The 14,608-nt window shown below is 24.7% G+C and overlaps 1 protein-coding gene across 1 annotated transcript; it reads left to right on the top strand.

The window, feature by feature from the left end:
* Positions 1-93: 93 nt before the first annotated feature.
* Positions 94-10,802, top strand: LOC129981149 (enhancer of rudimentary homolog). Its single transcript, XM_056091853.1, has 4 exons — positions 94-291; positions 395-479; positions 2,011-2,131; positions 9,432-10,802. Exons 1-4 carry the CDS (start codon positions 289-291, stop codon positions 9,529-9,531), a joined length of 309 nt encoding a protein of 102 aa, XP_055947828.1. The 5' UTR covers positions 94-288; the 3' UTR covers positions 9,532-10,802.
* Positions 10,803-14,608: the final 3,806 nt, after the last annotated feature.

Below are 14,608 nucleotides of genomic sequence, written 5' to 3' on the forward strand. Positions count from 1 at the left end.
TGAAACATTTTCTAATTTATTGTAGTATGATAGACTGATTAATTGCATTTTTTTTTTTCCTCCGTATGACGTTTCCTGACTGTGACCGTAATTTTAACTAAATTCTCTAATCAGTTTTGTTGATTTTTGAACTAGTCAATTGGTTTAGAGTTCGTAATTTCCATTAGAACAGTTGTTCATTTTTCTTTTGGAAAGTTTACTAAAAACTCCTCAAGAATTTATAATTGTCGATTTCAATTTTATCACTCTACCTATCTGTCTGAATTCAGTTACGTGAAAAGAGTGAAAATGGTATATTGAAGTCGCTTATGCAAATTGTGTTTATATATATTTTTATTGTATATATATACTATATGTATATATATTTATGCAATTCTTTTATCTTATCTTGTAGTCACATGCAATTTTGTTTGTTCAACCTGGTAAACCAGAAACAAGAACCTACTCGGATTTTGAATCTGTGAATGAATGTATGGAAGGTGAGTTGTTCTTTTCATATAGTCTGATATCTTCGTACCTTTCATATGCAAAAGCTGCAGTATATTTTCGTATGCGGAATGTTTATAACTAACATTACATCTTTTATTTGATATATTTACCAAAGAAGTAACGTGTTTGAAACGTTGCTTTAGCGTGACATAAGTTCTTACATATTAGATTTCAACACTTTGTAAAAAGTATTTGGATAAAAGTAGTCATATGTTCTTATTATATTTGGCTTAGGATTGCCATAAATTGGCTTAACAAATAACAAGAGTTTTTCATAATTTAATCATAACTGCTAACAATAAATTCTTTATTATATTAATAAACAGGGAGATAAATCAAAATTTTTAATAACAATAGTTAAAACATCAAAATTTTTATATATTGGCCTTAATAATATTAGTATTAATGAATGTTAATAAGTACAATTTTTATATTTCTAAAATTATCTAATTTTTATTTTATATTTACTCCAAATTGTACAATTTTTCAGTATTAATAAATGTTAGAATCTTACTGAATTCAGTAAAGATGAATTTTCAACTAAAAAATCTAATTTTAATTTAAAGAGTTTTTTTTATATAAAAATTTTAATATATTAATCATAAATTTAATTCATTATTAATCTAAAATCAGAATGAGTTTTATAATTATGCTTCACTCTATAGTATTGCAACCATTTTTATGAATTTTTTCTGAAATCTTATTAGTTAATGCTAATTGTATCTGAAACTGTTATTCTTAATGGATTTTCACAAGTAACATTTCACAAAATCACTGTCATAATGCTTTAAATTATAAGTCATAAGATAAACTAAGTAATTATTGAATTCTGAATTTAATATTTATATTATTTAATTTTTAAAAAGTGGTTGATCAAGTTTTGATTCATTGTACTTTTTCTGGAATTATTTTACTTTTAAGTTGATAAATAATCTTGTAAAAAATGAACTCAGGAAGATAACTTATAATGTATTGATGATAAACAGTGCAGAAGATTATTGGCATTCTTTTGAGGAATAATTGATGCTACAGATAATAAAAATTTGCTTGTTAATAAATTTTGATTGAAAAGTAAAGAGATCACAAATTATTAACCATATCATTAAGTTTTTTTTCTTTAAAAAATTGTTTTCTTAACTACTATCTTTATATATTTGATTAGAAATATTATCTTTCTTGATATTTAACATTTGAAATCTTAACTCTTCACTTCTATGATTCACAAAAAAATTTTCTCACGTATATTTGAAACTAAGTATTGACATAATAGTTTTTTTTTTTTTTAACTATCCAAGTTGTCAATAACCATCTTGTTTGCATTAGTATTGAGCTCTTAAAAAATCTCAAAGATGTCATGTTAGTCTATGGACCATATTCTGCATTGATAAGGAAGTCCATAGTTTATGAATGACATGCAGTTAATATACAAGTAACAAAATTTATTTTAATGACTAAATATTATCTATGTAAATTGATTTGTACATCTTCATATTAAATAACTTAATCATATTTGTATTTTAGGAGTTTGCCACTTATTTGAGGAACATCTCAAAAGACAAAACCCTAATACAGGATCTATAACTTATGATATTAGTCAACTGTTTGACTTCATTGATAGTTTGGAAGATTTGAGCTGCTTAGTGTAAGTAGTTTTTTATATTATATACTTTTCAAGAGAAAAAAAACAATAATACATAACTAATTTAGAATTTAAGATATAAAACTTAGCTTAATATTTAATATTTTAATTTTACATGATACTAATTATCAGTTAGATGACTGCTTTAATTCATGGGACTTTTGTGGCTTCAAATTTGTATTTGTATTTGTGTTTGTGGTTTCTTTTTAATTCACTTGCAAAGCAGTATAATTTAATATTTTACATTTGGCACTTTGCTATACAAGTCAACACTTCTTGTAAACTTTTTATTAGATTACATTATATCTATCTAAAATTACTTTATTTTTTGATTAAACCATTTAATTTTTGAAGTCAGTATTCATGAAGTTATGCAATTTTTTTGCATGCTAATAAATAAATGTAGAAATTTACTATATTTAATAGTTGATTGATTTGTTATTATAAATATTAACATGCCAAGATTGATTTAATCCTTCATATATTGAAATGAAATCAATATGGATCAGAAAAAAGAAAAGGATAGGAAAAGAAAAAAGAATAGATTTAGCTCACAAGGATGCACATGCCTTGTATTTATTCAAAAATGCATATGAGGTTTTGTAGACATTGAGACCTTTTCTTAAATTATTTTATCAATAATTAAGTATTTTCTTATGCTGCAGAAAGCATTAATTGAATAAAAGCACAATATATTAAATAAAAAAGAAATTTCAGATAAATATCATTTTTAAAGTTTTGAATTCAATTTAAGCATGGAGTCTCGTAAAAGAATTTTAAGGATAATTGTGCCTTATAATTCAAATGTACAAGATTTACATCGAAATTATTATTAATAACAAAATTTTTTTATATTTCTATATTTGAAATGAAATTTATTTTAACATTCTAAGCAATTCAACCCTGGAATGCAAGCATGCACATCAGGCTTCATACAGTACTATGCAAATTAATTGGGACAAACACAAAAATTTTCACAAATGTTGTTTAATTAGTATAGGTTAACTTACATGCACGGTATAGCTATCTAGTACAAAATATGCCCTCCTCTAGCTTGAATGAGATCCTGCACACGGTTTGGCATGGATTCCACTAAATTAGAACATAAATTTTTGATCTCGTCATCATGAAACCAAACTTTTATAGCATTCTCAATCATTGTATTTTTTGTTGAGCAGTCCATTTTACTCAGATGTCTCTGCAATGCTCTACAAATTTTTGATGGGATTTACATCAGGAGAATTACCAGGCCAATCCAAAACCATTATTTTCTGGTTTTGAAAAAAATTCGTTATTAGTTTAGAAGGATGGCATAGAACAAGATCTTGTTGAAAGATACCAACCCTTACCAGCGAGCGTTTGCATCATAGGCACAGTTTTACTTTCTATTACAGAAATGTATTGTTTAGAGTTCATCATCCCTTCAACTAGTATTAAGCTGCCAGGTCTTTCAGAAGTAAAATAACTGTAAAACATTTGTTTCTGAGGATGTTTAACTGTTTGAATATGTTGTTCTCTGATGGGTTCTCCACCACTTTGCCTGACAAATCTTGGTCGAAACTCTTGCACAAGAAAATGCGTTTTTTTGCTGAATACAACCTTCTTCCAATCTTGTGCAGTCCAGGATTGATATTTCCTATCCCAATCCAAATGTTTTTTTCTTCATTGCAGGTGTTAATAACTGTTTTTCTATTGGTTTTCTTGCAAATCTCCCAGCTTCACTAAGCCTTCATTGAACTGTCGATGAATCCACGCTCACACCAGTAGCTAATAATTCTCTCTGAAGATCTCTACTTGTTTTGCAAGGATGCATTGTACTATTTCGTACAAGAAATTTGTCTGTTCGAAGTGTAGTCTTGCGTTTGCGTCCACATTTATTCTTTCATTTTGGAGACACTGTCCCAAAATTCTTTTGCTGATTAATAATCCTAGAAACACTGGATTTTCCAACTCCAATTACTGCAGCAATATCCCTCACAGCTATTGAAGTATGCTGACTAAGGGTAACAATTCTAGTCCTTTTCCTGGGAGTGATATCCATTTTTTTAATACATGTCAGAAGGAGACAATTCACACAAGCAACCACTTTTTACAGCAACTGAAGGGAAAAATTTTCGACATGTCATGATCTCGTGGTCAAATCGGTTTAGACTAGTCAAGGGCAGTCACACGTTCTAAGAAAATGCAGTTGAAAACGGTTTAAGGCAGAAAATCCCCAAGAAAGGAATAATTTTCTTAAAAAATCTGTTTTTCCCAATTAATTTGCACAGTACTGTAGATTCAGGCATCTGTTTTCCGAATTAAGAACTTGGAGGGGGGTGAGGTGCCAGTGGTCAATATTGTGAATCATCCAGGGTTAAAACTTATAAAAGAATCATTAACTAATTTTTTTGGAAATTATGCAATGTCTATTAAACCTGCAAATGTCATTTATGTTTGAATATCTGTATAAAAATATTTTCGAAAACTTTAAAATTATAAGTTAAAGTTGATATTTGAAGAAGGAAAATACTTTTAAGTTTCTGAATAAGGCACTTGAAGTCGAGCTTAAGCTTAACTTGTTTGCGTGTTAAATTTTTAAATGACAAATTTTTCTTCTCATAATAGCAGTATTGATTTAGCCTGTTTATAGTCAGTTTTCATATTAATTTATACTTAGATTGTTGTTTTATTGTAGTCTATTTACATTAATCTCATTTTTAATAATTTGCTTCATTGAGAGAGGGGGGAAAAAAACCTGTTCCAAACTGTTTTTTTTTTTTTTTTTTTTTTTCTTGCAGAAATGTACACTTAGATTTTTAAGAAACTATTCCTTTATATTTTTATAAATAGCAAATTTCCATTGGGAAAAATTATCTTTATTATTTATTAAAATATTGATTTAACAAAATATTTATGATGCTAGGAAATTGTACATTGCAACATAATTAAGAAGTAACGTGGTATTTAAAAATATTTTTGTATCCTTGTGTATTAGAATAAAATCTTTTAAATAAAAAAGAATTTATAAATCATGCAAGTTAAATATTGATTTTTGCATGTATAATTTGAAATGTTTTGTTTAATAACTGGACATAGCAGAGATCAGTTACAAATATTAAATGCTTATTAAAACCTAAAAGATTAATAAACAAAAAGATAGAATTGTTTTTTAAATACTTAATGATAACTTCATTAATATACTTATTTGGCTAATTTAATGAGTAAATCATTTGTTTATAAAAAATGAAATAAAAACTAATATGATAGGGTAGGTACATTTAAGTACTAAAAGGATTTTATACAATGCATATGTTGCTTTTGAAATGCTTTAGAATTTCTTTTTGCTTACTATAAGTTTTGAACATGATTTTAAGTATATAGCTAGTAAAGACAATTGTTTAAACTTAAAATAAAAACCTTAAAAAAACAAACCTAAATGTATGATATATTTAGGTATGAAATATTTACAATATATAGTTCTTATTTGTAAACAGATATCTGATTATATTATTATGCTTATGCACAAACCATTTTCAAAACTTTTAATATGCAAAATTTTAAAAGTGTAATCGGCCCATAATTTTATGGCATTCAAAACATTCCAGAAAGTTACTAGATAAGTGTGATCAATGTGGATAGTTTTTAATAAATAACAATTATTTTTAATAAATAACAACAATTATTTTTAATATTATTACAAGAAAAATTCCCTCCAAGCAGTTATAGAACTACTTGGTGTTAAGAATCATGAGAATATTGATTAGAAAACTTGGTGTTAAGAATCTTGTACAAAATATTAAACTCTTTTCATGATAATGCTTAGAGAATACAATACTTGCATATCGAGATTTTGAGCAGTATTATGTTTTGCTAAATATGTCAAATATTAATTATATATATATATAATAGTTTTGTTTTATATATGTATATATATATTGTTATTAAATATTTTAAATTATTTTTTATTCATACTACTATTTTCTTTACTTTTATGTTTGATGAATTTTATATTTTAAAATTTCTGTTATAAATTTAGTAGTTTTTTAAATTTTTATATGTAAATTTGTATCATATTTTATGAATATTGGTGGAAGTTATAAGAGATGCAAGTATGAAAACTTCTTTATTTTTGTGGGCTTTTGCTTAATTGTTTGTAAACTGCTAGCATTTTCATTTTGAATGGGTCAGATGATTCTATCTTGGATACGGAGTAAATGCACAAAATGAATAGTCTTATTAAATTTTACTAAATATATAGTCATGGGATAAAAATATATTGATAGAAACAGAGGAAGTACGGAGCTTGTATTAGGAATGAAATCTACCTTAATTTTCACTTACTTTTAGAATGAAGCTATTCTGAACTTATTGCCGTCATCTTTCTACAAAGCATCATTTACTCCCAATTGACTTATTGTAAAAATATTTATAGCATTTTTTTAAAAACATTTAATTGGGTTGGCATTGTTTCTTTTATCTATCCGTTATATGAATATCTTTTGGATTATTACTCTCCTTAATACCTGGCCAAATCTTTTATTACTCCAGGGAAAGCATGTATTTTTTCTATAAAAAATTTGGAAATGTCAAATTTATTAATTTAAATTTAATAAGGACAGTTTGCTATTCTTTAAACCTTTGAATCTTTGCATTTATGTCTTTTGTCATTTGAATATCATTAAACATCGTATGTATTTAAGTTCTTTATTATTTTTTTGGTTTGAGTTATTTTTTAGTTATAAAATGTTTCATCTTGGAGTGGGTTGTCATAAATTGATAAAATTTGTTCTGATAAGTAATTAACTCCGGTGTTTGAATACCTTTTACGATTTTTGATTAATATTGTCGAGTGTAATAGAATATAAAATGTTTGTTCGAATTCTTTTAAAAAGAGTGTGATAACTATTTTTTTTACTGTGAAATATAATAGGAATGAAGTAACTTTCATTAATAAAGAATTTATTTTTCAAAGTTTTTATTACATTGAGGAATATCACTTCATTTTTATCTTAACTTTTTGCAGTATATTTTAGGCTTTAGACAAATTTGTTTTACAAAATTAGTAATTCATTTTTATTTGATGAAATGATTGGATTTCGAGTCACTGTGGAAAGTTGTAATTGTAAAATTATAGCAGATATCCTCAGTTCATTTTAATAAACATTGAGAAGCATTTGTTATAGAATGTCATAAGCCTGTAAACTGATAAGATTTTATGCAGCATAACTGTTAAAAATTTTCTAGAATTCTTTGAACATGGTATAAAATTGTTATTAAAAATGTTACTAAAAAATCTGTTTTTGTTCTTATAAAAATACACATACATAAAAAAAAACTTTTTTTAATTAAAAAAACTTATAGTAGATAAGGATAGATTCCCTTATTAATATTTTTGTGAAGCATAAAAATTCCAAATGACATTTGTGAGAAAAAAACTTTTTAACTCTTTACCAAAAGTTATTTTCTCACCTTGATAAGAGTATGCTAAAATGTTTTTGGAATTGAAGTTGATTTAAGAAAAGAAATTGCTAATTAGATAAAATTAAATTTTTAGTATTAAAAAAAGTTAAATGTTAATTATTAAGAAAAGAAGCTTTATTCTATATTTCTCACTTTTTTTTTTTTTCTTTTCCATTATAAATGTTTGAAATAAAATTTATCACTAAATCAATCTATACAGTTGTGAAATGCTAAAAATTATCTAATGTAAATCAAGGTTTTTCTTTTTACAGTATATATTTGAACTTTCATGTTTTTAAATATTTTCACTTTATATTTGTAAAGCTGGATTTACCCAATTAATTTTTTATTCATTTCTAAATGTACTTTAATTCTAAATTTTGCTCAGTTATTCGTTATTGAGCAAAATTAATTAGAGTTCTTAGTTATAAATGAATATATTAATGCAGATGAAAATTAATTTCCTAGTCATAGTGACTTGACTGTTACTTGAGAAATATCAATTTTTATTATATAATATTTTTGATTTTGAATAATGACTGACTGACTAATTGTGACTAATAATGACTGACTTATATTGACTAAAAAGTAGAAGATAATAAAAAGTTTTAAACATTTTTTTATTAACTTTATATAGAATAAGAAAAAAAAGTTTCTTATTCTTTAGAATTGGACATTTAATTTAAGGAACTTAAGAATTGGAAATTTCCTTCTTTTATCAAAGGCTAACCTGTGTTATCACATTTTGTGATCATGGTGTATATATGTATATAATATTTATGTTTTTGTGGTTTCTGAAATTTAGAGATAGTTATTTTAATCAGAGGTTGTGAAATTTAGTCAAACTTCTATATAACAATCTTGAAATTCATTGAGGAAGTAAAAAAAAAAAAAATTATAGAAAGATTTTAGTATGTGGATATATGCTTTAAAATATTCACATTTTCTTGCTAAAAACAATTATATGTAGTTTTTTTAAATTAAAGATAACCGAAAGAATTAATGCCACTAATATTTATTATAAGATATTAGTAATTATTTTTTATTGTTAAAGATCCAATTGTAAAAAAAAAAAAAAAAAAAAAAAAAAGTTTCCTTTTTATTTATTATTGCTTTTTCTATTTCTTAAATTGTTGAAGGGGGGAAAAAACCCCAACTTAATAAGGTCTTCTTTAAGTGAATTATACACAAAGTAAAACTGAACCAGAGTTTAAAGTAAAAATCTTGCTCCAAGTTTGGTGAAGGGGTCATTGAAAGGAAGCTAAGAATAGCTATAAAGTATTAGCAAATGTTTTTTTTTTTTTTTTTTTTTTTTTGTAATCACCTTTTGAAAATTTCATATGGAGTAAAAAATAGTGGAATTTTTTCTCTTAATTTGAATTTTTTTAATGGTCGATATTTGATTACAATAATTATAAATAAGTTTTTATGTAAAAAAAAAAAAAAATTGTTTGATATGTAGAAATTTATTTGATGTATAGAAGTTTTCTATTAAAAATTAAAAATTGCAGGAAAAAAATTAAACATATAAACATTTTTAATATATAGGGTTCCACTATAGTTTAGTAAGGTATTTAAAAACTGATTAATAGTTTGTTAAAATTTGGCTGTTTTTTTAATCATAATGTTTGGATAATCTTCGTTGTTTTTATATTATTTTAGCCCAATTTTAATAATTCTTAATGTTATTGTTGGATCTTCTTTGACCTCCTTGAATATTAATTGGTATGAGAATACATTTTGCAATAGATGTAAAAGAAATATTCTATTATTATTTTTTAAGTAATCTGATAAGAGTGGTATTATAAAGTTGGGTAGCACTAGTAAACACTGACGTTATTTTCTTTTTCTTTTATTTTAGATTTCAGAAATCTACAATGACTTACGCACCTTATAATAAAGATTGGATTAAAGAGAAGATTTATATTCTTCTAAGAAGACAAGCTACAAAGAGCCAATAATTACTTGAATATTTTTTGGAACTTGAACCTTTTTAATTAACTTTTTATATGGAATAATAGTAAGTTAAAAAAAAACCTTATCTAATTGGCAATGTTAATGTTGTATATTTTATGTTTAACGAAGGGGCATTTTCCTTTTTCTTTTTTGTATATGTGGTGAACACTAAGCTAAATAGAGTGAGGTTTTTATTTTTCTTTATTTCATGCAAATGTCATGGAAATAAAAGGCCAAAGATTTAATTTTTGTTATTTTCACTTTAACACGCTGGAAGTCAATGTTAATAATACTAATTACATGTTTAGGATTAATAGTTCGTCATTTTTTCTCTAAGTAAGGTTTTGGTAATGGTCACTGCACTTTTTCATGTAATGTAGAATACTACATGACTTTTTTTTCTTTTTCCCTTTTCTCTTTGGTAAGTCTCATTTTGTCATTGTCTATTTTATTATTTACAGATATTTTATTCTGTTTGCTTTATTATAAATGTTGTATTATTTTTTCCTGAGCATTAAGAATAAAGTATTGAAAACATGTAATTAGTTTGAATTCATTTTGTATTTACATTAATTATATTACTGAATTTTTACTATGTATATTATCTGCTATATTTCATTTGTTCTTTGTTCATTGTTCATTTGTTCTTTGTATTACTATAAGCAGGAACCAATTATAAGTGTTTTTATACAAAATAAAATAGTCATAACCATTGGATGGAGAAGGGATACATTTGATGTAATTGATTTAATTTACTTTTGAAAAATTATATTTATAATATAAAAGCAATTACATTTATACTATTGGTAAGAATGTGGGATTTTTTTGCCTGTATTGTATACTAATCACTATTGAGGCTCACTAATATATCAGCAATATTGTTTGTGTTTAGTTTAAATTAAATTCCTTATTTAGGATTACCTTAAAAATTGTTAAATCTTTTGTTGTACACATTTAAACTGTTATTTCATAGACTTTATCTGCCTGTCACAGTAGATAGCCTGCTTTATGTTGTATATACTTATAATTCTAATGTCTGCACATTTGCATAAAAACACTTTTATCAGTATCATGTGGCAGTCTCAATGCATGATAGTAATTTTACCATTATTTCAAACAATGCCAGTATAAGCATAAATAAAAAGAATTAATGCATGTGTTATACAGAATTGTTCCGATTCCTTTACTCTCTCTTAGTTATTAATCTTACAAATTTGGCTTGATTTATGTTCAAATTATGGAACCTTTTTCTGGGATACTGATACATATGTGGACATTAAATTTTTCTTTAAATTAAAATTATTCTAAGAGGAAAAAAATATCTAAGAAATTTTTCTTTCTTTAGATATTTTTCAAATTTTTCAGATAAAAATTCAAACAAAAAAATTCCATTTTTATTTTTAAAGTCATTGAATTATAATTAAAAATAATATAATGAAATAAAAACTTGCATTATATTGTTATTTAAACCAGTAGGAACAGTATTCCATGTACTTTCTTACATGTTCTGTAATAAATATGTTCCTATATTTTTAACTCATGGTATTGGTGAAAAAAAAGTTAACGAATAGTGATTAATTGCCATGGAAATACAAGAAAGTGAATTTGGACTAATTTCTTGTTCCTCAATTGAAGCCAAAATTTGAACTATAATTATAATCACAAAAAATCAAATAAACTTTTTATATATTTTAGCCACTCTGCATTTGAATTATCACACTCATATGATATTGAACGTATAGACCTAGTGGCAGTCTACAGTTTCAACGGATTTAATACCAAATTTGATATGGATCTATATTTTAGATGTTAAATTTGTTTATGAAATTTTATCTATCTTGTTTCGTAATCATTGCATAAATTTATATTTGGACAAATATATTTTTTTCTAAATGGATTTTGTTCACAATTTGATAAAAATATACAAATTTGGAGTAGATGCCATGTATCAAATTTGAATATGGGGGTCTGGCTCAAAGTGTATTCAAAGTATCGTATTCACTGATAAATAAAATTTCAAAAATGTGGTTTTCAAACTCGGGGGCCTATCTCGATTTTGAATTTTTTGATGATCACGCTACTTTCTTTTTGCGTACTTCTTCATGAGAATTTGAAAATAAAACTTTTATCTGAGAAGAATCACAAAGAGCATAAATTATTGAATTTTTTTTTTTTTTGCATTGTTTCTGAAATTCATTTATATTAGTGTCTGAATTTAAAAAAAGCCTAAATTAATGAAATTTTGCTTGATTGTAACTTGTAAATGATAAAAATTAACTAAGCAATAAATTGTAAATATTTGCTTTCCAAATGAAATACTGAAGGATTATTATATTCCCAAAAATACATGCATACCCCCCTTAAATTCTAGCGATATTGTCTTAATGTGGAGTGGTTGATTTTTACTATAAATCACAAAATTATTTTAGGAATTAATCTTTAATGCATTTTAATTTATTTCAAATTACTTCTTTTACTTATTTGAATTTTATTAAATGTAAAATTTACATATTAATTTGTTTGTTAATCTTTTGTTATCTAATACACTTAAATGTTAAATGTATATTTTTTATTATTTAAAGGTAACATAAGTAAAATGTTTGTTAAATTACTAATATAAAATGAATAAATAAACAATCTTCTATAATACATATGCAATACACCAAAGCTTTGGAAATGATATTGAATCGAATATGTTGAAGCTTACATAACTCTTTGCTTAATGAAATTCCTATTTTCTTGTTTAATTTCCTTGCTTTTAGAAAATAGGCAGGAGCCAGGTTATCAAATTGACATCTTGAACAACTGGCTAGAAGCCTGCAAATTCGGGGTGGTCCCAGATGTTTTTGTTGCATTTTCGGGGTAATTTGATTTTGTTTTTTCATTTACAAAGACAGGGTACACAAATGTATTCAAATGGAAATTAAGTATCTTTTATAGTTCAGTACATTACACTTTCCTAAGTTTTTTTTTTTTTTCCTCTTCTAAAATTTGCACTTGCAGATCAATTTTCTTTTTCCAGCAGATTGCTTGCTTTGAAATTCACACCCTGGCAAAACTTGTATTAGAATATTTAATGTGCTGTTAAAAGTTTTACATTTTTTTAATCAATTTGTTTAGACTAATTTTGAATTTAACTTAAATTTAAAATAAAATTGTTTTTAAAAATTTCATTATATATAATTGCAACTAATAAATGCCTTTATAGAGAAAATAAAATTAATAAATAATCAATTTCTAAAATTTTTTGATTTTGGAAATTGGGATGGTGGGGGAAAAAATAATTATAAAATTTTCTGAAAAATTTACATTATAAAATTTTCTGAAATTTATTATACATTCTTTATGTGAAATGTTGGGTGCTACTTTAAAGGAAGCTATTTAAACCAATTAAAGAAAAAAGAATTGTTTTGTGAAACTCATAATTTTTAGAAAAGATAATAAATTTGAATTTGTGACCAAGATACAGAACAAACCTTAATAATAATAATAAAATTTTCTTCATATGGTGATGTAAACAAAATAAAGCAATAATACTTATATGTATATAATAGAATTTTGTCCTTATAGAGCTATTGTGAAATTTAATGAATTTCATCCATCCAAGTAAAAAAAAAAAAAAAAAAAACTTTTAAAAGTTTTTTGTACTATAATTTTCTTTCAAAGTTTTTTTTTTTTTTTTTTTGGTTTATTACATTATTTATTTTCTCCAGTTTAATTTAATTACTCAAAAACAATAAGATTATAAAATTAGAAAATATTGTAAAAGCTGGTTTTTTTTATAAATTATATGGTCCTTAAAAGATTTAATCAATTTAAAAATTAAACTTTTTAATCATCCGAATCTTTAAATTATATTTTTGGAACATATATTTTATATTTTACATTTTTTAACTTTTCTATTTATGCCGTATAATGAATAGTGTGTACCATTCATTTAAACTGTTACATTTATATTAATCTCAGATTTAATATAAATATTGATTTTCAAAACATTTTCATGCATTAAATTCTGAAAGGCAAAATAATATTGTGTATCTTCACCAGTACAAAACAAAGCTTTATTTCTAGTTAAACATGAGAGTGTTAGTCAGGCTGTAAGCAAGATTATTTTCAAACAATCCATTTCTTTTTGTATTTTCTTTTACTTGTTCAGTATGCATTTGTATTTTTATTTGTTAACACTTAAATTAAGTGATAAACTTAAAATAAGCTTAGATAAGTGAATGCAAAATGCAGTTTAGACATAGAACTGCATTCATATATTCATCAGTATCATGTACATATGACCAATTCATATTACTAAAGAATGCCCCATTGCTTAAACTTTTAATGAAGTATTTTGTGTAATTTTACTTAATGGCTTCCTCAACGAGATATTTTTAAAGTTCAGATTTTGTTAGACATATAACTCATAATATATTAGAAACCTTACAGCATTCTTTCCATCTTATTGTGCATTTCTATAATTTTCTGGAAAGAGTAGCAGTGTTTAAATTTGGACGCAATTAAATTTAATTCTGAAAGAATTTTATTAAAAACATACTTTATATCCATTCAACACGTTAAAAAAAAAAGGCAGAATGAAACATTAGTGTTAACAATGAAAGTGATTTAAATTTTAACTCAACAATGAAATATAAAAAAATATCTTAAGAATATTTTTATAAAAAATTAAAAATAGAAAGAAAACTATTATAAAATTTGTATAATTTAAAATACAGTTTACAAAATTTTAAAATGATATAAAAATTATTTTTTGCAACTATATTTTTGTAATTTATTGTCAAAAATTGCTGAAATTTTCCAAAATGCTTTGGAAAAATTCAAATTCAAATTTCAAAAAAAAAAAAAAAAAAAAAAAAAAAGCTCCAAAGTACACATTACAACTAAGTTATATATGGGCCAAGATTAATAACTCTTGGTCAAATGGCTTGCAGAAGACATATACAATACACACACTCACACTCATCTTTATTATCATTAGTTGAAAAGTATTGTTACGAACCTATAATATTGCTACCCGGCACGAATAGAGTCATCGCGAGAAAGACCGTTGTATGATCGGTCCTGTACGTGCTG

The sequence above is a fragment of the Argiope bruennichi genome, chromosome 8 (genome assembly GCF_947563725.1).
Source record: "Argiope bruennichi chromosome 8, qqArgBrue1.1, whole genome shotgun sequence".
Taxonomy (NCBI): Eukaryota; Metazoa; Arthropoda; class Arachnida; order Araneae; family Araneidae; genus Argiope; species Argiope bruennichi.

Excerpts from the sequence above, each read along its gene's own strand:
- LOC129981149 (XM_056091853.1), top strand. Across the intron at positions 480-2,010 it reads TGTGAATGAATGTATGGAAG|GAGTTTGCCACTTATTTGAG; the intron begins GTGAGTTGTTCT and ends TTTGTATTTTAG. Across the intron at positions 2,132-9,431 it reads GAAGATTTGAGCTGCTTAGT|ATTTCAGAAATCTACAATGA; the intron begins GTAAGTAGTTTT and ends CTTTTATTTTAG.